The 19,114-nt window shown below is 49.5% G+C and overlaps 6 protein-coding genes across 6 annotated transcripts, besides 2 other annotated features; 3 read left to right on the plus strand and 3 right to left on the minus strand.

Moving 5' to 3' along the window:
• The first annotated feature begins 959 nt into the window (after nt 1-959).
• Nucleotides 960-986: a microsatellite.
• Nucleotides 960-987: a microsatellite.
• A 25-nt stretch (nt 988-1,012) lies between these two features.
• NFIA_036440 (uncharacterized protein) lies at nt 1,013-2,434 on the minus strand (the record flags this gene model as incomplete). Its single annotated transcript, XM_001265968.1, has 4 exons — nt 1,013-1,375; nt 1,492-1,816; nt 1,870-2,174; nt 2,234-2,434. The coding sequence occupies 4 exons, from the start codon at nt 2,432-2,434 to the stop codon at nt 1,013-1,015; spliced, it is 1,194 nt and encodes a 397-aa protein (XP_001265969.1).
• A 6,509-nt stretch (nt 2,435-8,943) lies between these two features.
• On the plus strand, nt 8,944-10,784 carry NFIA_036450 (UPF0187 domain membrane protein; the record flags this gene model as incomplete). The annotated part of the gene is made up of 7 exons (XM_001265969.1): nt 8,944-9,192; nt 9,260-9,407; nt 9,461-9,545; nt 9,598-9,726; nt 9,774-10,123; nt 10,188-10,361; nt 10,411-10,784. The coding sequence occupies 7 exons, from the start codon at nt 8,944-8,946 to the stop codon at nt 10,782-10,784; spliced, it is 1,509 nt and encodes a 502-aa protein (XP_001265970.1).
• A 609-nt stretch (nt 10,785-11,393) lies between these two features.
• NFIA_036460 (uncharacterized protein) lies at nt 11,394-11,981 on the minus strand (the record flags this gene model as incomplete). Its single annotated transcript, XM_001265970.1, has 2 exons — nt 11,394-11,757; nt 11,821-11,981. The coding sequence occupies 2 exons, from the start codon at nt 11,979-11,981 to the stop codon at nt 11,394-11,396; spliced, it is 525 nt and encodes a 174-aa protein (XP_001265971.1).
• A 181-nt stretch (nt 11,982-12,162) lies between these two features.
• Nucleotides 12,163-12,632, minus strand: NFIA_036470 (DUF167 domain-containing protein; the record flags this gene model as incomplete). The annotated part of the gene is made up of 2 exons (XM_001265971.1): nt 12,163-12,324; nt 12,393-12,632. The coding sequence occupies 2 exons, from the start codon at nt 12,630-12,632 to the stop codon at nt 12,163-12,165; spliced, it is 402 nt and encodes a 133-aa protein (XP_001265972.1).
• A 1,188-nt stretch (nt 12,633-13,820) lies between these two features.
• NFIA_036480 (uncharacterized protein) lies at nt 13,821-15,809 on the plus strand (the record flags this gene model as incomplete). The annotated part of the gene is made up of 3 exons (XM_001265972.1): nt 13,821-13,959; nt 14,279-15,140; nt 15,302-15,809. The coding sequence occupies 3 exons, from the start codon at nt 13,821-13,823 to the stop codon at nt 15,807-15,809; spliced, it is 1,509 nt and encodes a 502-aa protein (XP_001265973.1).
• Nucleotides 15,810-17,380: 1,571 nt separating this feature from the next.
• NFIA_036490 (uncharacterized protein) lies at nt 17,381-18,905 on the plus strand (the record flags this gene model as incomplete). The annotated part of the gene is made up of 2 exons (XM_001265973.1): nt 17,381-17,447; nt 17,494-18,905. 2 exons carry the CDS (start codon nt 17,381-17,383, stop codon nt 18,903-18,905), a joined length of 1,479 nt encoding a protein of 492 aa, XP_001265974.1.
• Between the last annotated feature and the right edge of the window lie 209 nt (nt 18,906-19,114).

Below are 19,114 nucleotides of genomic sequence, written 5' to 3' on the forward strand. Positions count from 1 at the left end.
GCGATAAGAGCTTCAAGGGCTGTAGAACCGATCGAGGTGGAATTGAAGCTCCAAATTCGACCAAAAAACACAGATTAGATGACGGAAAAAGTCAAGCAGTAATTCCAATGAAAGCGAGTCCGAAGCCGAGCAGGAACCAGGGGTCTGCGTCCTTATATACACCGTATTTATCGCGAGACCGCAACACAGATGGAGCTGCTGTTGAAATGCCGCCCCGCGCGTCATTGCTCGTCGGCGTTTTGGACCAATAGGAGAGCTTGCAGCCACCGTTCACGGTCGGCGACACAAAGGTCAAGGAGCAGCAAGACTGGAGATAGGAAGCAAGGATGGAGCCGCTCAGTCAGTTGGTTCCTATTAATAATGAGAATTGTAACGAGTGTTTGAAAGAGGAATGGACTTCCGATGATATGTGTGGTTCCCCATGCTTGAGGCCTTCTGTACCTTCAGAGATACTCGTTGCCATCTTCTACAAAAATGCTCCCTCCACTCCGCACGATAAGGACCGCCTGTTTCTCGCACTAACATGCCAAGGATCTGATCTATCAGAAGGATGATCTACATAGAACGCGGAGTAAAGATGATCGAGTGACATGCATCCAATCTTGACTCTATGTATGAACTGGCCCCAGAAGATGCAGGCTCAGCTCAGCTAGCTTGAAGATCTCCATTGAGATCTTCACCTCTTGACCTTCAACCTGAATACTACCGTTAGCTTATTAAAGGGGTGCAGTGTGAGGCCCAAGTCAGAACAGAAGAGGTCGAAGAATCAACGTGTGCGCATGGCTGAATTCCACAAGACGGTCATAAATTGTGTACATTGGAATAATGAATATATACATGAATTGCAAAAAGATCGCCTCGTCAGAAGGTTTATAGACCATCGGACTTACGACTATCGGACGAATGCTCTTCGTCCCGGTCGTGACAAATCGTGGAGTGAGTAGTAACACAGCACAGAATTTTTTTTTTTTTTTTTTTTTTTTTTTTCAGACCAAAGATCAGGGAACGGCATTCAAATGAGGTGTTCGTCCCCAAAGGGTGACCCAGGTTTATCGCGATTGAGCGACGCCGACGACCTGTGACTCCCTGGAGAGGTATAGACAGTGGTTTCATTTTTCAAGTCGAAATGAGTAGTCGGTGTTGCCACTCGGGTACGGCTTGAGGACAGGTCGTCTCCTGTGGCCGACTGGTGAGAAACCCTCGGTTCAGTCCATGTTTCCATCTCTACGGTGCGCATCACCTCAAATGGTTCCACAATGCTAAGCCCGTCAATGCCATACTGACGTGACTCAAGCCGCGAAGCTTTCGAGGGACCGGCCGACGAGAACAGCTTGTTACTCTTGCGACCCGTACCAGAGGCGTAGTTGCGGGAAGTCTGCAGAAGACGAGGTAGAAAGAAACCAACAAGAGGTCGCAATGCCGGAGCAGAGGCACAAATCTGGTCACTTGTGAGCCACGAACAATGAAAATCATCTCATCCAGAGCACATACCAGGCCCATGTTGATCTCAACAGATGCGGCGAGCAGGACCGGCCAGCCCAGCCATGTGGTGTCGTATGAGGCGATCATGCTCTTCCAGACGTACACCGTGCGAACCGAGCCTGCTACATTGACCACAATACCCAAGCCGAAGATGGAAATTACGGCAATCCTTTGTCGAGTAGGCAATTTCAAATTCCAAATCAGCGGCATAGGAAGGACAGTGACGAGGAAATCGGTGAAGATATTGATGACACTTGCGGAGAAGACAATGGCACCATCATTTAAGCATTTGTATGGATAAGTTGGGGCCAGATCCCAATAAGCATGAATCGGACTATGAGGTAGATGTAAGTCATAGCAAGAGTATGAGACTGTTGACCAACTTACTTGCACTGGAAGATGCTGAAAAGAAGAAAAAGAGCGCAGCTGAGGGACACAAAAGCCATTCCTCCAATAAGACACCAGTTGTAGGTCCGGTAAAGGCCCTTACTTCCGGCGCCGAGAAGACGCTTGCAGAACCATAGGAGCGAAAGTTTGGTGACAGAGGAGGCCAACGAGAACAGAATTTGAAATACAAGGTTGAGCTTCGAGACAGTAGAAAGCCACGTCGGTGGGACGTCCCACATATGTCGGTTCCAGCCGTATCGTACAGTTGCGAGAGAGGTGACTGCACACATCGCAATGGCAAAGCCCTGAGACCGATCAATCAACAACCATCCAGCATCGTCATTCGTCAAGTCTTATCACGTACCAGGGCAATCACGATCAGAACATCATCAAGACCAGGGCTATACGTAATCTTCAAACGAGTGTAGAGACGAAGAAGCGTAACGACAAACGCGAAACTTAAACAGACAATATTAACGATCAGGGCACCATTCCCGCGAGTGGGCGGATCGACGTAGTTGGGTGTCGGCCATGTAAGCAGAACTTCGGGAGGTGGCAGTCTCATTGTGGCGACGTCGTTAGAGATTCTGATCGACGTGATAAATATACAGGGTTCAGTCGTGGAGGAAAAGAGGTTGGTGGTATCGTTGGGGATAGTCTGAGTCACGTAGGCATGATTGTCATCAACGCGATGAAAGAGTCAAGGACCCAGAAGCCATGTTCGAACCAAATGCAAACGAGGCAACCAGAGAGTCTTGAGGAGCGAGATCGATGGTGACAAAGGATCAGATGGCACCTTAGAGGATAAATGCAGCAGGAGACAGCAGGCCAGCTGTTATATCCTGCTCACGGAGCCGGCTACCGACTACTTTTAACACAAGTGGGCAACAGCCCGAATCTGGCCCTAAATCAACTATGGCCAGGAGCCAAGTTTCGGGGGGGCTCAACTACTCATATTGGCTCCATATGTGCTCCATAGTTCTCAAACCAGTCTGGGTCGCCAGCTGCATGGAATTTCCAGGAGACCTCCAATAATGTCTCGTCGCCACCATGGTTCAATATCATGTGCTTGCAAAAGCAGTAGTATCTCCGAAAGTTTGCTGGGATCAGATAGTCGCTCGTGGCTGTCATAGGCAGATCCAGGGACCCATCGTTCCCCTTCGACTCCACCGTCGAAGATCTATACGACAAATCGCCAACTACGACGACACATTATTGGGCTGTCGCTCACTCAGCAAAGTCAATGATAATTCTTTGTATCGGGGCCAATGTTGAGACTCTAAAGTCAAAAAGATGAATTAACTGGGATTCCTGGACAAGTTTGACGATTCCATGACACAAGGATTGGTGGACTTTCCGGCCCCTGCACATCCGCTACGTTCCTTGCAGCCGCGGAAGCCAATAATGGCGAGCCTTAGGTGGTCCGAGCAATCTTCACTTGCACGAGTATCGTTACTAGTGGCGTCTGATAGGTTACTGTTGTATTGACTACTCAGTACTCAGCAGAAGTCGTGAGACTCGTTTCAGCCACGAAAAGGTAATACCTATGGGGTATCTGGGTGATCTGAGATTCGTGGTGGAACTTAAGGAGTACGGAGTAAGCAGAAAGCCAAAAGGCAGGAGCATTGTGTGGAGCCATCCCAATAATTAGAAATATTGAGAGGGAAGAGGATGTGGCCCAAGTGTAGAGTGGCTGAACCGCTGAAGACCTAGTCTGCCCACTTTGCCTCGGTTCCAACTTTCCCACGAGGGCCATCGCTTCTCCGGGTTAGCGCAGTCCGTATCCCCCGCCTCCACACACATGGTGAAATCAGTGTAAGTATCACAATTCGCAAATAGCTTACGGTTCTAACAGCACATTTCACCAAGTCTCAACATCTGCTCAACGTGGTTTTTCCGTGGTGAAATATACCTGCCATGCTGAAACGTCTACAACAGGCTTGACCGCTGATTCGCTGCCTAATCCGGCAGTATGTCGGCATTTGAACCTTGAGCCACCACGATGGAAGCGAATCCCAACTTTGATTCTGGACTCCTGCAGTCCCTTGCATCGATATGGTACCGAACACGGGTGCCTCATACATATCCCTCCACTCAAAAAACAGTGATCTAAGGACCTAAAGTCTAAGGAGATCCCTACTATGGCACAGCAATCTTTGAGGGCAATAGTTCCTAAATTCACTTGTAGACACTCTTTTCCGATATTCGATTTTTCAGCATGAATAAAACTCTAACAGGTACTTAAATGTGGACTGCGGTTTTGTCCGTACTCTAAGCTCGAGGTTAGTAATCAACTACATCGGAGCACCTTAGCACGCGACCACTCTTCTTCTCTTTGCTGCCATTACTAGACAGGTATAGACCTATATTCGCTTATTGGTTGGCAATTGGAGCATTTATTCGGATCATATACTTGAATGAGTGCAGCCTTCCAAGGAACCCGACAGAGCTCTTGACCATGGATGAAGCAGCCGTAAGGTTGATGCCTCAAAACTTCCAGCGAGTCATGACAGCTATCACGTTATCGTTCCGCGACCCGTGGCACTCGGACGGAAATCACAATCTCAAGGCATATTTATTCTGACTTAAATTTGGGTAGGTCTCGTCCTTTCATCCGATGAAACGAGCACGTCTCGAATTCTGACTGATTCTCAATTACCTATGTGAAGGTCAAACTTTATCACAGCTTCCGAGTATGACTGAAGGGTTTCTTGACCTTTGCCATGCCACTCAACACATAAATTGGTCTAAATGCTCAGCATCGCATCTGACCTCGACTTGCCCTAAATGGTTAAAGTAGACATGCCTGATCGAGTCGAGGTATGTTGGCTCCACACAGATTATCAATAGCGGACGATCTTTTGAAATCTGGGCGCCGATCATCCAGACATCGGCCGTTGTTATCCTAAGCTCCATAGCTAGTTGGCATCTGATCAAGCTTTTCAGACTTTACAGATCATGGGCCAAGGCTCAGCGAAAGGAGGATAGGATCAACATGGCTTCCACTCCTTGATACAATATCCGAGGTGGCCGACGTAGTTGTTGCAAATTGCTGGGCGATGAGGATCTTTGATCTTGACTAAATCTGTTCGAATTGGCCAAGAGACCCCGAGGATCACTCCACATCAAGTCGCGAATCCCTTTGGCCTCTCGTCTAGGGCTTGCTATCCGGTTGTCAAGATAGTCATGACGATGGATATAGGTTGATGCAATAGAGAATAGCCACCAACTGGCGATATTTCCGGTGTCATCCCCCATAAGCAAACTGGTGCTGTTGATAGCGACGATACTAGTGCGTCCAAGGTGCAGTCAATCTAACCTAGGCCACAATCACAATATTCGGTGGAATTTCAGTTTTCATATGCCAATTCATGCATTAATAGAGACACCAAGTCCACACTCCTTCAGCACATACGTACTATTATGGCTCAGGACTATCAATGACCATTTTCCATCACATGCCTTTATACGAACCCACGGGTCTTGCTTTGAGCATTTCTACTCCAAACCGTCCAGTACTACTTTGTGAATGTTCTTCGCCGCAGATGCTATGCCTCTATGTATTGTTTTCACATAATCACTTTTTATAGAGCAGTCTGACGAGTATCACATCCAAGACGCAGCAGCCCATTCGCAACTTGACAATGACTCCAGAACCAGGACGGATATCCGTAGTTCTCCGTCATGCTGAGTCCTATGCATCGGCTGCGTTATGTGTGTCATGACCATAGATCAGCAGCTCAGGGTTTGGCAATTCCATCACACTGGTCAGACTGTCCAAGAAGATCAATGTATTGCCCGCGCTTATATCTCAATTTCCATTCTCTTGCCCCTAACCCGCTGCATTAGACTAGGGCGAGGAAGTATACATTGACTCGCAAATAGATGTGCAGGAAGAGAGGCCGAGGCGAATGTAACAAGCCCACATGGAAGTAGACAAACTGCTTGGTAGGATAGTGGTCGGCCATTTTGAGTTAGAGACACATTCTCTCTCGAATCAGAAGATCAGTATGTTTGAATGGCGGGGGCTAGAGAAGCAATTCTCTGAGCTCAAAGGCTGTGCTTGATGTCATGTGTCTGCGAAAAGGTGCTGAGATATAGATGTACTACTCTAGTCACAGTAAGGGTCATTAATGATTTCAGCTGCAAGTTGAGGAAAGCGCACGGGAAGGTTCTAAACATTCAGTAAGAGTTAGCACACATCTACAAGATTTCAAACAAGCTTCTTATCGAGTCATCTATTAATTTCACCCGATTAATCGAGATGATCTTAAAGAAGCGCCAAGGTGAACATGTTCTTCTTCCCTGATATCAACTAGGATTATGGGATGGATTATCACTATTGTCATGAGTTCATTGAAGGTTGGGGGAATTTGCGCCCGGTCGGACACCCTGTAGTCCGTAGATTGTGGCTTGAACCTTGTGCAGCCTAGTAGCCAGGGGTGCCTGGTTCCTGTAGTGTTTCATGGATCAGGCACGAGACAGTGGCAGATCATTTGTCCCCTTCCCCTGCATGCTTCATCTGGTGTTTCAACCAGATTGGGAAAACTGGATTGGTGAGTGCAAAGAGCCAAAGTGGTTTCTTCAGGCATACTCTTCTCGCGTCGTAACTAACTAATATCGAGACTGCGTAGGTTCCATGGTCCATAGCTGCTAAAGTGTGCTAAGGTTGTGGGGTCTAAGAAGAGACGAACTCCAGATGGAGAATCCTTATTCAGTCTGGAGGCAGAGGTTGACTCGAATCACTCGACAGAGCAAGTGTCTGCTACTCTGATTCATTAAGACTTCTACCCTCGGAATCACTTGGTTACGTCCTTGCAGTAGCTGATTCGAATCATTCGAGGGTGTGCTCCTGGGCATGAGGGGAAGACGAAGTGGGCCCGGAGAGGCCGAAATTCTGGGGATTATTATTATTAGCCCACAGGTTGCATTGGCAGTGGGCGTGCAGATTAATGACTTGGGTCTATCCCGATGTTGCAGTAGGCATCACCAACAACCTAATCATGTTCAATCGAAGGCAGTCCTGCTCTGTTTATCTGGCTTGTCGTCGGACACATCGGCAATATTTTGAAGGCACACTGCATCTACCTCAGCTCAATCGACACAATGCGGAGTATCAAAAGTCCAATGTGACATTCGAGTGACATACATAGATATGAAAATCTTCATTGGGTATATCTGACGTGCAAAAAACTGCGAGCCGCCTGCTCCGTGCCTGATCCAGATGTTGCTGGCTTGCCTGCTCCCGGGCCACCTTTACCTCCCGACATCTCGTTGATGAAGAGATCTCGCCAGTATACGATTCCAAGTCTTTCTACCCAGCGAGGCCTGGAGAGGTACTCGCTGATCGTTACCAAACCCTGCTCAAGGTTGGCTCGGGCGTGATTTGCAAGGGTATGTTTAATCGAAGCTCTGTCTGTCTCTAATAAACAGACAGGCATATCGAAGAGCCAGAGAGCGTTATGGCACTGAAAATCGCCAATAACAATGCGAGTTCCGCCTGTCATGAGCGCGAACTTGAAGAGCACATCTCCATGGCAGACCCATCATATCGCGGTCGCTCACTTATCCGAACATCTCTAGGCTCTTTTAAGGTTAAGGTCCAGAAGGTCCTTATTCGTGTCTTGTGTATCCACCTATGAGGGAGCCATTGTCGACATATCAGCGGCGCTTTAACAATAGAAAGATGCCACTACCCCTCATTAAAACGTACATTCATACTCTCATGAGGCTTGATCATCTTTTTAAAGAGTGCAGGATAGTTCATATGGGTAAGTTTATCATCGGCCTTGCTTCCCTTTGGTGATACTAAGCCCAGGCAGCTGCCTAGATCTAAAGCTTGAAAACATCATGGTCTCATTCAAGGATCGTGGGAGGACAAACTCAAATGAGACGGTGTATACTCGGTCGTCGTAGGCTGGCGACAGCGGCCTCGAATGGACTCCAAATCAGATACTCGCGTGGATTCGCTCAGTGCGCGAAAGTCATAGCTATCTATATAACAGGTGGTACTAATGCTACACAGACTGGAGCGCCTACTAATATACACCAAAAAAGGTTAGAGCTACGTAAGTGATAACTTTACCTGGACATTGTCCAGGGCCAGATACAGGCCTGACTGTTGGATCCAAACAATTCGGCAGTCCTAGCTCGATGTTACATTACATACTTGGGAATATTCGCGAAGGGTCAAGTAACTTGAGTAATAAAATGATGGCGGCCGCTAGCGGACCCCCCTTTTCGGAGCAAAAGATATTTATGGCTCACATCCAAGCCGCTTGGCAGCCAGTTGTCCAGCCTGTTTCAGAATCGAAATTTTCGCTGGACGAGCCGTTGACTGGTCAGTGGTGCATGTGAAGAAGGCCTGGACTGCGGCGTGGCTTGGCCCGAGACTGCCCGCAGACCATCCTGGCCAATGAGCAATGGTGCCTGGGAGCAACGGCAGTTCCCGCGCTGACGTTTTTGGTTGCGTGGCGCTCTTTGAAACAGGAGAGAGTCTGGACTTGGACTTTGCACTCAGTCAGACAGAGCAGACTACAATGGCACAAGTTGGGTCCTATTGCGTGGTGGTTATGGAGGGTGGACATACACAGTGACAGTAATAAAGCTGCGGATTATTATTAGTTGAGGTGAGTAGGAGCTGCGCCATAGGACTCTCCATGGCGTTAGACCAGCCTAAGGGACAATCGAATACTCCGTAGATCAAGATTTCCCCGAGACCCAGACCCGGAGGGCGATCGGTACGGTTAATATTAGCAGTAGATAACTAACTTAGTATCTATCTAGTAGTGCTACTGGCTAGTCTGCTCCGTAAGACAGACTCGTAGAATCCTTCCTCACGATTATTTAGACTAGCGTATCCCATTCTTCTTCTTCCTTCCCACTTTATCCTTCTGTATTAAATCTCGTTACCTTCTTTTGAGTTTCCTTTTTTGATATTCGACTACAACATTCGTTCATTGTCTCGACTTGTCCGGTTACAAGTTTACTTCCACTTCCTCTCGCTCGGTTTAATCCTTTAACCTTCGACGTTCGTTCCCGTTACATCTCCCATCTGTACTTCAGTCTAGCACCATGGAGGGACATTCGGCTCCACCTGCTGCAGACGCTGCAGGTGCAGGCACAACGAACGAAGCTGCTCCTCCAGTCCAGGCAAATGTTCATGCGCAAGCTGCCCATCATAACCAACCTGTCAATCATGAGGAAAAGCAACCTATTGGACGCGTCACGCCTCGACCAACCTTTCTCGAAAACCTTGCCGACTCTCGCGAAAGCCAATTCAGGTTCCACCGTCGCAAAAACGATGACTTTGACAGCTACTTTGTATGTGTTGTGTTGTCTGTTTTTCCTCCTGTTGTTCTGATCCGGTACTGATCTGCTGGGTGGATAGCACGGTCCCCGAGACCTCGATAAGCATTCGAAATGGCCGGTCTTTCTTCGAATGCATGGCAGTGTCTTGCCCAAACTGATTCTTCCTCTGCTCTTTGTCGCGGCGTGGTCGACTTTGATCACACTCTTCTCACATTACGTACATAGGCGTAAGTGGCTCGGCTGCAATATGTGGTGTATCGCTGGCTGATCGTACCATCAGTTGGCATTAACAATATTCTCCTTACGGTTCTCGGTTTCGTCGTCGGTTTGGCTCTTTCATTCCGAAGCTCTACAGCTTACGAGAGGTATGCAGTCGACTTCTGCAGCTTGCCGTTGTTTTTGCTAAGTGTATCTCAGATGGGCAGATGGACGAAAATACTGGGCGCTCTTGGTTCAGACTTCTCGCAACCTTGCTCGCACGATATGGGTCAATACGGCGGAAAGAACAGGCACCGAATTTGAAAAGGATGACCTGCTGGGCAAACTGTAAGCCTGCCTCAGAATAGAATTGTGAACCGGGCTAACCCGTGCAGAACGGCCATGAACCTCATCCTCGCGTTTGCTGTCGCCCTAAAGCACAAACTGCGGTTCGAGCCAGATATCGCCTACGAAGACCTGGCGGGTCTGGTCGGACACCTGGATACCTTTGCCAAGGACGCCCACGACCGTACACTCCTTCAGCCGCCCAAAAAGAGTTCCTGGAAGGCGATGGGTGAATATCTCGGCGTCTCCTTCGCCGAGTCGAATCCCAGGAAGCTCGTCAAGCGCTCCAAGAAGCCTCTGGGACATCTGCCCCTGGAGATTCTCAACTACTTGTCTGCCTATGTTGACCGTTGCATCGCGAATGGCACTATGTCCGTCAGTCTTCACCAAAGTCAAGCCAGTAAGTCCCCGTCCTTTCAAGTGCCAATTGCGTTTTGGACCATGTTGCTGATTTCTTCCACCAGTTGCTGCCCTGTGTTCCCTGAATGAAGTCCTCACTGGAACCGAACGTGTGCTGGATACACCACTGCCGGTGGCCTACAGTATTTCCATTGCTCAGATTGCCTGGATCTATGTCCTGGTGCTTCCATTCCAGCTCTACCCCGCCCTGGAATGGATCACTATTCCCGGCTCTATCGGTAAGCCCTCTCCCTCGTTGTATATGTGTGCGGAAACTAACTTGCACAGTCGCCGCATACATCATCCTCGGCCTCGCCACGATCGGCAGCGAAATCGAGAACCCCTTTGGCCAGGACGTCAACGATCTTCCCTTGGACACATACTGCAGACAGATCGCCGTCGAGCTCGACATCATCACCGCCATGCCACCCCCCAACGTGGACGACTTCACCTCCCGCGACGAAAACCTTGTTCTCTTCCCTCTCAGCACCTCCGGATACCCGGACTGGAAGGACCGCAGCGTTGAGGATATCCGCGCCGCGCTGCGGGCAAAGGTCGTCGCCAACCACCCGTCCTCAGGTGGGTCGGACTCGTCCACCATCTTCGGGGACGGAAGTCTGCGGTCCCGGACCGATACGAGCGTGGCCAAGGCATCCGTCTGAAATGTGGCTACAGTTTCCTCGGAAGTAAAGTGAACCGAAAAAGTTTGATTTAAATTGAAATCTGTATACCAGGGTCCATCGGTTATCGTGTTTGTACAGCGTCGGCATTGATCGTCTTTCAATCGAGCATGCGAGTTTCGGTGTTTTGTCTGAACAGAAAGGGCATTTGCAAATTGTGGATATATCTCTCGTTTATGAATATTGGTCATGTGGGACTGTTTATATGCTAGCATTTCATACAATAGTCATGAATATTTGCAGGAGCATCTGTCCGCGACCTAAGCGACGAACTACCCATTGTATGAATGTTCGTAAGGCAGACTCATTCGGGTGCATCTGTCACGAGCGTCCTGAAAGTCGGGTGCTCTGGGCGATATCACGCTGACGCTACCTCTGCCTCTGATGTGGTAGGCTTGCGTAGCCATTGGCTCATCTGGCCAACGGAGCATGGATGTAGCACTCCGTGTCGACAATCCTGGGACTCTGTCTTCGCGGAGCTCATCCGCGTTGGAGCATCATGCCCCCTCTAACCTCCACGCGACGCGACAGAACCTCAAAGCCATAGACATTCCATCTACATTTATAATTCCCTGGAACCAAAACACCACCCTACGGGACAAACAAATCGCCCCCAGACCCATGTACCACCGCCCCGAGGTAATTCCCCTTCGCGCACACCCGCCACGCCACGCTCCCCCCGCTCGCCGCCGCAGTCGCAGATTTACTCCCCCCGCCGGCGCGGCCACCGATCCAGGAGCTCAGCGCGGCGACGACGGCCGCGGCGTCCGAGCGTGGAACGCGAATCCAGACTGTTGGCGTCTGCGCTTGGTCCTCCCGGGTGATTTTCAGGATGTCGAGTGGGATCGCTGTCCCTGTGAGGCCGAGGAATTGGGCGAGGGCGGCGGTCAGGTGGGTTTTTGCGGATAGAGGGTCGAGGGGGGATTGGGTTGTTGATGTTGGTGGCTGGGTGATTCTGCGAGTGAACTGGGTTAGTATCTATGCGTGCGTCGTGTGGTGAATGTAGAGTAGAGCGTACAGTTGGAGTTTGAGGTAGGTCCAGGGTGGGTTGCGGGAGGTGAAGGATAGGACTTTTGTGGTGGAGGTGGTTTTCGACGCGTCGGTTTCCTCGGGGGATTTTCGCTTGGATGGTGTTGGTCCGGTTTGGAGGTTGGGAGGGTTGTCTATTGTTGAGGTCATGGTCGGGTTTGTGATTATGCAGGATGCTGGGTTACGAGAGGTTGTGTTGGTAAAAACGTGTTGCTGCGGAGCGGCGCGATAAAGAAAATTGTCCGCGGTCTTGGTGATGTCACAGTACAGCGGACTCGGACTCTGAGAAAGCTATGGCATATCCAACCAGAACTATGTGATCCTCGGAGAATCAACTATTGTTAATGATTGCCTCCTCCAGTCTCCGACGAGCTCCTTTTAGAAATTGCTCTTCTCCATCTTTCCCAATGTCCAGATCAGTGATACAAAGAGTCTTGTCGCGCGATTTCAAGCCACGGATTACTTCCGCATTGGACTTGGGGACGTCAAATATCTATCATGTATTAGCAGCCGGCATTATAGCGCTGTATTGGCGAAGTGGTCATGAGTAAGGATAGATACCTGGGCAAAAACCCGCGATACAGCTGCGTTCGCCTCTCCGTTCCTGGGCACCGCGGCAACGCAGACATCTACTTTCTCTGCTCCCACCGCTATGATACCTTCTCGGGAGCTGGAGGCGTTCGGTTTGACGTGGCATGCAATCTGTAGACTGTATTTCTTTGGCAAGTGTTGAGGCTTATTGCGGGAGTTGGTTGTTATATTCTCGATCAGGCGGAGGAGAGGAGTCGCGCGCCTGCTCATGGGTGGACTGTGGTAATTGAGTTTCGTGTTAAAGAGTTGATATTTTCGAGATAATGTAAGGGTTTTATGTCTGTTGTACTTTTGATCTGATTTTAGTTGTGGTGGTGTACAAGGGATGCAGAGTAGAAAGTGATAAGCATAATGGACTACCGAGTCTTGGCTCGCTTATATATACTTCTGTTCTGCGCCATCAGGAAATGAAACACACGGCACAGTGCAGGACTTTAAGACGATAAGGTACGGGATTGTTTCAAAGAATTGAAGACTGAGTCTATTGCTAGACCTTCGTCAAGATTGCCATTAAGCAGCAATGCCTTCTGTGTCTGCAGCCACTCTGCATCTACTCGAAGAAGCCTCTATCTTGAGCATTCGTCAATCTGTATGAATATGATGAGGTAAGAAGCCGTTTAGCATTAGATTGCAATGACTACTATGAGGGATACATATGGTTAGCACACTCGGAATAGAGGCAAATTTCGCAGTACTGCCAGTTTACTGGATAATACCTTCGTGATAGAAGACATCGCGTAGTGTCTCTCAATCCTAGGAACCTGTAGCAGGCGATGATACATAGACTGACAGTTTGAGGCAATTGATGAGGCGGTTGTGCATTGTATTGCTTCAAATACTGGGTTTGCGATAAGTACAGAGAATAGATACAATGGGAACCTCAACCCGGAGCATGATGCGTAGATTGATGAATTTGCTTGAGGCAGTATAACCCAGAAGAGAGGCAGAGGAAAAAAGAGGAAAATGAAGAGGCTGATGCAGGATGCAAAAAGGCAGAGACTGACAAGATGTTTTGTTTACTCGCCTGTGCAATCATCCCAAGGACGCTTTGCTCACCACCATCACTGGCGACGCGTTCACTCTTTCATCGGAACACCATTTTATGTCTTCAAAAGAGCATCTTAGCTTAAGCTTGCATTTCTTAATAATCTACAGTTCCGGTTGGAAAGTCCCTAGTCTTGATCACCGTTCACCTTAGTAAATGCGTTGAATGCTCTTTGTGAGTCTCTTGACATGTTTGAAGATGTACAGGACTGACCATGTAAAGAACGTATTCACAGGAGATCTATTGCTTTGTCCCATTCCTCCTAGTCCACAGAGTATCATACATCGTCATTACAATATTCACATCAGCACGCAAACAGTCCGGGGTGCCCGTCCTGAGGGCGACTTGTAACCATGGACATCTCCACTCGAACGGGCCTCTTTCAGAAAGCTTTCCATCAGAGCAGTGGTCTGTTCCCTGGACCAGGCTTTTACACTGGCCTAGAGTTTTATTCACATGAGGAACGAGCGGACATTCCTACCCTCGAGGCAAGTGAATTCCTTCTTAAGCCTGCCCAAGGACGAGCTTCGACTCAGTGATGTAGCCGACATGCTACCGTCAGTCTGTCGTCGTTGTCTTGCATCGGAGGTCTAACCAAGTGTCTTAAAACAGGGAGATTGGTACTCTTCGGCTGTTGCTCAATCTGCTACCCATCAAATCGATCCTCTGACTCCCCTGCGACCAACCGTTGGACTCTCTCTTCATTCAAATTTTCAAGACGCGCCCGCTGCTCGAGCGCAATTGACGAGCGGGCGCCCTTCACTATCTATCTCGCAGCCTCGTCTGCCTGTGGGACTGTCTTCTCGTCCAGACTACCAAAGAGTGCCTGTTTCTCAATTGATACATGGACCGTCGCCTCTGTCTGCTACTCAAGCTGCACCGGAACACAGGCCTCAAGTCAAATTCGAGCCTTCCGGTCTGTCTGAAACTCAAGGAAGTCTTGTTCATCCTGCGGTTCCTTCGAGCATCCACTCCTCACCACCAGTGGGGCACAAATACCTGGTCATAAATGCTAACAATAACTTGATGAAGCCGAAGCCAGGAGCTGCAGACGACCAAACTACCCCTCATGGCGATCAAACATACTGGAATCTGGAAAACCTGCCTGAAGTTCTTTACGTTCTCAGACCCAGAACCGACTACCGCAAATCGAGACACCGTGTTTATAAAACAACTAATGCACTTACTGGAAAGCAGATCAATGACTTTGCCGTACTCCCGAGCCAAATCTCCTCCAATGTGGAAGGATGGAGACTCGAGGCCTGGATGCGTTTGGACCGTCGCATCACCCAGCAGGATATCATCGACCGTGTCAATCCCAAGTACAAGTTGACCGCAGAGGAGATTGAGTCTCGCAGAGAGAACTTTCGCAGCGCCTTCCATGTGGCTAATTGGAACACGCAAAAGTCCATCTGGGACATTGATCGCATGCTCAAGGCCATCGGAGTTGATACCCAGAAGAATACCACTAGGGGACTGACGCCTGGTTTGATTGATCCATCAAAGGGTGAAGCCGGCGGACGCATCCCTATACCAGGAGAGAACATCATTCATATGAAACAGGCAAGGATGAATCTAGAATATGCTTCCAGCAGCTCCGGTGAAATGTACGAGGGTCGTCGTCCTGGGCCACTTCACACTTCGCAGGCAGATTTCAGAACGGAACCGAGCAGGTATGTATCTTGGCTTCTTCCTCTAAGGTAGAGCGTTGCTAACGTCGGCGTTAGCCGCGAGGTCGAAGCAGAGCAGAGGATATCGCAGCAAGATTTGAATACGTATGATTCCATCTGCTAATCGGGCTCTATAGACTATACTAACTGACTTTTCTATCTAGCAATGTGAGAGCAACTGCGTCACCGCAAATTACAACGATTGACTCCACTCATGCCGACTTCGAATATCCTGATGTAGATGGCTTGGCCTATTGTATCGAGCCTTCCACCCGACCCTTCCACGATGCAGACGATACTGTTGGTCGCAAAATGAGTTTGCAGAGATTTTTGAAAAAAAACAACATGTCGTACGAGGATTGGCTTCTCCGCGATTACGATGTTGTTGAAAGAGATACCCTGAAGCGTGGACGCAATGAGGATTTGGAGTCTCAGGAGCCCGCAAACGTAATCGCCAGCTCGAAGCGCAGATGTGTTGACAATGCGGACATTGAGGCGTCCGTGACTATGAGCAACAGCCGGAAGCGCAGTCGTGGTGAGAATATGAATCTCGGCGAGTCGGCAGCTGGCGACGATACTAGCACAAAGCGCAGGAGTATAGAAAGGTCGAACACTGGCAAGTCCACCAAAAGTCCCAGTGATGATTTTTGGGCTACTGTCTTGAAAGGCTGAGTGCTTTTTACGAATTGGAGGGAGTTCTCGGCACGCGCCATGAGCTGGCGTTCAGGTTGGGTAAAGCTGCCGGTCTCTTGAATTCTTTTCTATTGTCCTTCTCTATGTAACGAGTACTTGGGTCTTCGAGATGACTTCACAGAATATGGTCTCCGCTGGGAAACGCAGTTTGCTTTGATTCAGCTTTCATGGACATAGTGACAGAGGCAGCATGCACATTGTACAATTCCATTTCACAGAGATAGGAATTCATGTCACATTGCCTTTTCATTCACCTCATTTGCGGCACTTTCTCCATAGATTTACCTTCATATTGGCCTGCTTACACTTTGTACGAGCCTTTCATTCCCACCAAGTCCTCTCCGCCTACGGCCTAGCTTGTTCTATTCAATCATCTCTGACTCGTACTTCAAACACGGCTCAGCCATCCTTGTTTAAATCAATTCTCAGACCGAGGCCAGGACCTATAAATAGGGAGTTCTACCCCATGGTTTTCTACCTTCTTCCACTCCGTCAAGCCCCTCACCAGCCCCCCGGCTAGTCTCTTTCCAGACAAACACATTAAGTACAACCAAAGACCCTATTCAGTCTCATTATATTCGGAATACAATAAAGGCCCGCCTAGTGAGCGATTTTCAGCTTAGATCCACCATGTCCACTCGCTTCCTGCCTCTGCCGCGGAAAGGGGGCTCATTCAGCAGCGAGCAGCAGTCAATATGATTGTTCGCAGCTTACAATGCGTCCAGAAGACCGGACAATAGACTCCACGCAGCACCTGACATCCAGCCACGCGATCTATTTCCGGTACCCTTTTCCGGCTTTGCCCAGCGGAGCCAATGAGAATTGTTGGTTGCGTTGTACTGAAAAAAGAAGCTTTCCAGCCTCCTCGTGGTGTACCTGCAGCGCTGGATGAACTGGGTTTGGGTGGGTCGGTAGCTGTCATTGAGGACATGGCAGCAGATGTACATGTCGAGAGGCTTCATCCGGGGAGCGCGGCGGAGAACCCAGGAACGATACTAACATGGGCAAGCTGCGTATCATTTTGAAGAGCAAAAATTCTACGTCTCAGAAAGACAGCTTCCGACAGATCGTGTCAAGGTGTGTTTGTGAGTCTGGGGTTTTCAGGGGCTCTCTAAGGAGGCGAGGCAGACAAAGACTAGAGGAGGCATGCCGAGTGAATATTCGCTCACCCCATTTCATCACCATCGCACAACCAAACTTCTCCCAGTTCAGTCGACTATACCAACCTCCACATTATTGAGAAACGGAAAAGAATGAGGAGCCCTCAGAACTCAATATGGCGAAATCCAATTCTTCTTCGTCTTTATATTCTCCTGATCTCTCTCCTTCGGGATTTTTCTTCGTCAAACACTTTTCCACTTCATCATCGCAAGTACCAACTTGCTCCCACAGATCACCACAACGATCAGCTTTCAGCAACAAGTTCCAAGACAGCATCAAGTGAGTGTTGATGAGTGCCCGTTGAGTCGTGTGCACAAGTGTTGCCCAGCAATAGCTGGGTTCGGCGCCGTTTCTTTTGCATGGCTGACATCGGTTTGCAGCCATCAACAATGGGCAAAATCGAGAGAAAGAGTCTCAAGGGCCCCAAGAGCACTGACAAGCCTCAGGGCAACAAAAGTGAGTCGACTTCCTCTCTCTTTTCGGAAACTGATCCTAACGGCAGCAGAAAAAACACCTCGGCAGGGCAGCACAGAAGCCGTGGACCCGCGGAACTTTACCAGCTTCCGTGAGGACCAGAAGGATTGGTCCTGGGACAATCTTCCGGCCATCCTCTACCAGTTCAAGCCCACAAAGGAGGAGGATGAGAAGAAAGAGCGGGAGCCGCCCAAGACGAAACTCTTGGGCGGCAAATGGGTCAGAGACATTGAGATCCTTCCGGATCACATCTCGTCTGACGTCGAGGAGTTCAGAGTCGAGGCATGGATGCGCCTCGACAGGCGCATCCACTTACAAGACATTATTGACCGCATGCACGAGGACTTTGCAATTGAACGCAACGCCCTTCAGCAGCGAAATGTCAGATTTCGCAAAGCCTTTCACCTGATTGCCTGGAGCTCAGGAAATAAGATCAGTTGCCAGCTTGAGCAGGACGTGCTGAAAAGGATGAGCGAGCAGGGCATTGACCCTACACTCAACTCGACCCGCGGGTTGACTCCCGGCCTGATAAATCCTGAACTTGGTGAAGCGGGTGGTCGCATCGCTCTTCCGGACAACTATGGACCTGATAGACGTGGACATCGTGGACCACGCACTCCAAAGAAGAAAAGGGATGTGGCAAAGACAGAAGAGGACGTGGATATGGATGCGCTCGACCCTGCCACTCCCATCAGAGAATACTTGCCTTTGACTCCACCCCCGTCCATGCCAGGTCCCTCCGTCAAGCCTGGCTGTTCGTCCGGTCAGAGTGCAGCTTCCCAGGAGTCGATGACTGCCATTTTCAGTTCTCCTTCTCCTATCCCAAGCTCCCCTGTTCCACTTTCGCCTGTCTTCAGTTCTCCTCTTCTTTCTCCTGTCCTTTCTCCAGTCTCTTCTGCTGTCCCCGGTTCCCCGGTTCTTACTTTCACTGTTTCCGAAGAGGACAACCTCGACTCTCCTCTGGAGGAAACTCTTTATGATGGAGACCTGTGCCCTTGCAACTTCGACTTTTTGTTCAAGGGAGAATCGCGTCAAGGACTCGACTGGCTGCATCCTTGCGAAGAGGAGCTTTCAGGCCAGCGCAAGGATGTGCCTAAAGTCTTGAAGGCGCCCCGACGGCCTCAAATGAAGCGCCAGCACAAGGCCTTCAAGAAGGCACTACCTTTTTGCAATACCGATTCCCTGTATGCCAAATTTGCCAGCAAGTTCGACCTCGACGACATGATCAATGTTGTTCCAATTTCTCGCACGACTGCGCCGCCATTGCCGGATCCACTATTTCCATCCCTCGTCTGCGAACCCATGACGTTGCGTCCAATATTCCACCCACGTCCTACCAACGAGGGCGTATTGAAATGGGTATATGACGTCGCGCTCAACGAGTATTACGCCGGGCAGAAATTCCTTTTCGAAATGCCTTATGTGGAGGGCGTCATCTGAGGCTAGCTCTACCTTTCAATATCTGCGCTTCTTGTTTTTAGTTTCCCTGCTTAGTGGGCGTCTGGTGTGGCTTTGTCAATTTGTCTTCTGTCCTGTTCTCTTGTTGTCTGGCGGCCTTTCGTTTCTACAGATACCCCTTCAAGCGGAGGAGTCCTCGATTTCCCGGGAACGTTGCTGGAGCGGAGTTGGCCAGGCAGTCGTCTTCGGGT

This window comes from Aspergillus fischeri, genomic scaffold (genome assembly GCF_000149645.3).
Source record: "Aspergillus fischeri NRRL 181 1099437636247 genomic scaffold, whole genome shotgun sequence".
NCBI classification, from domain to species: domain Eukaryota; kingdom Fungi; phylum Ascomycota; class Eurotiomycetes; order Eurotiales; family Aspergillaceae; genus Aspergillus; species Aspergillus fischeri.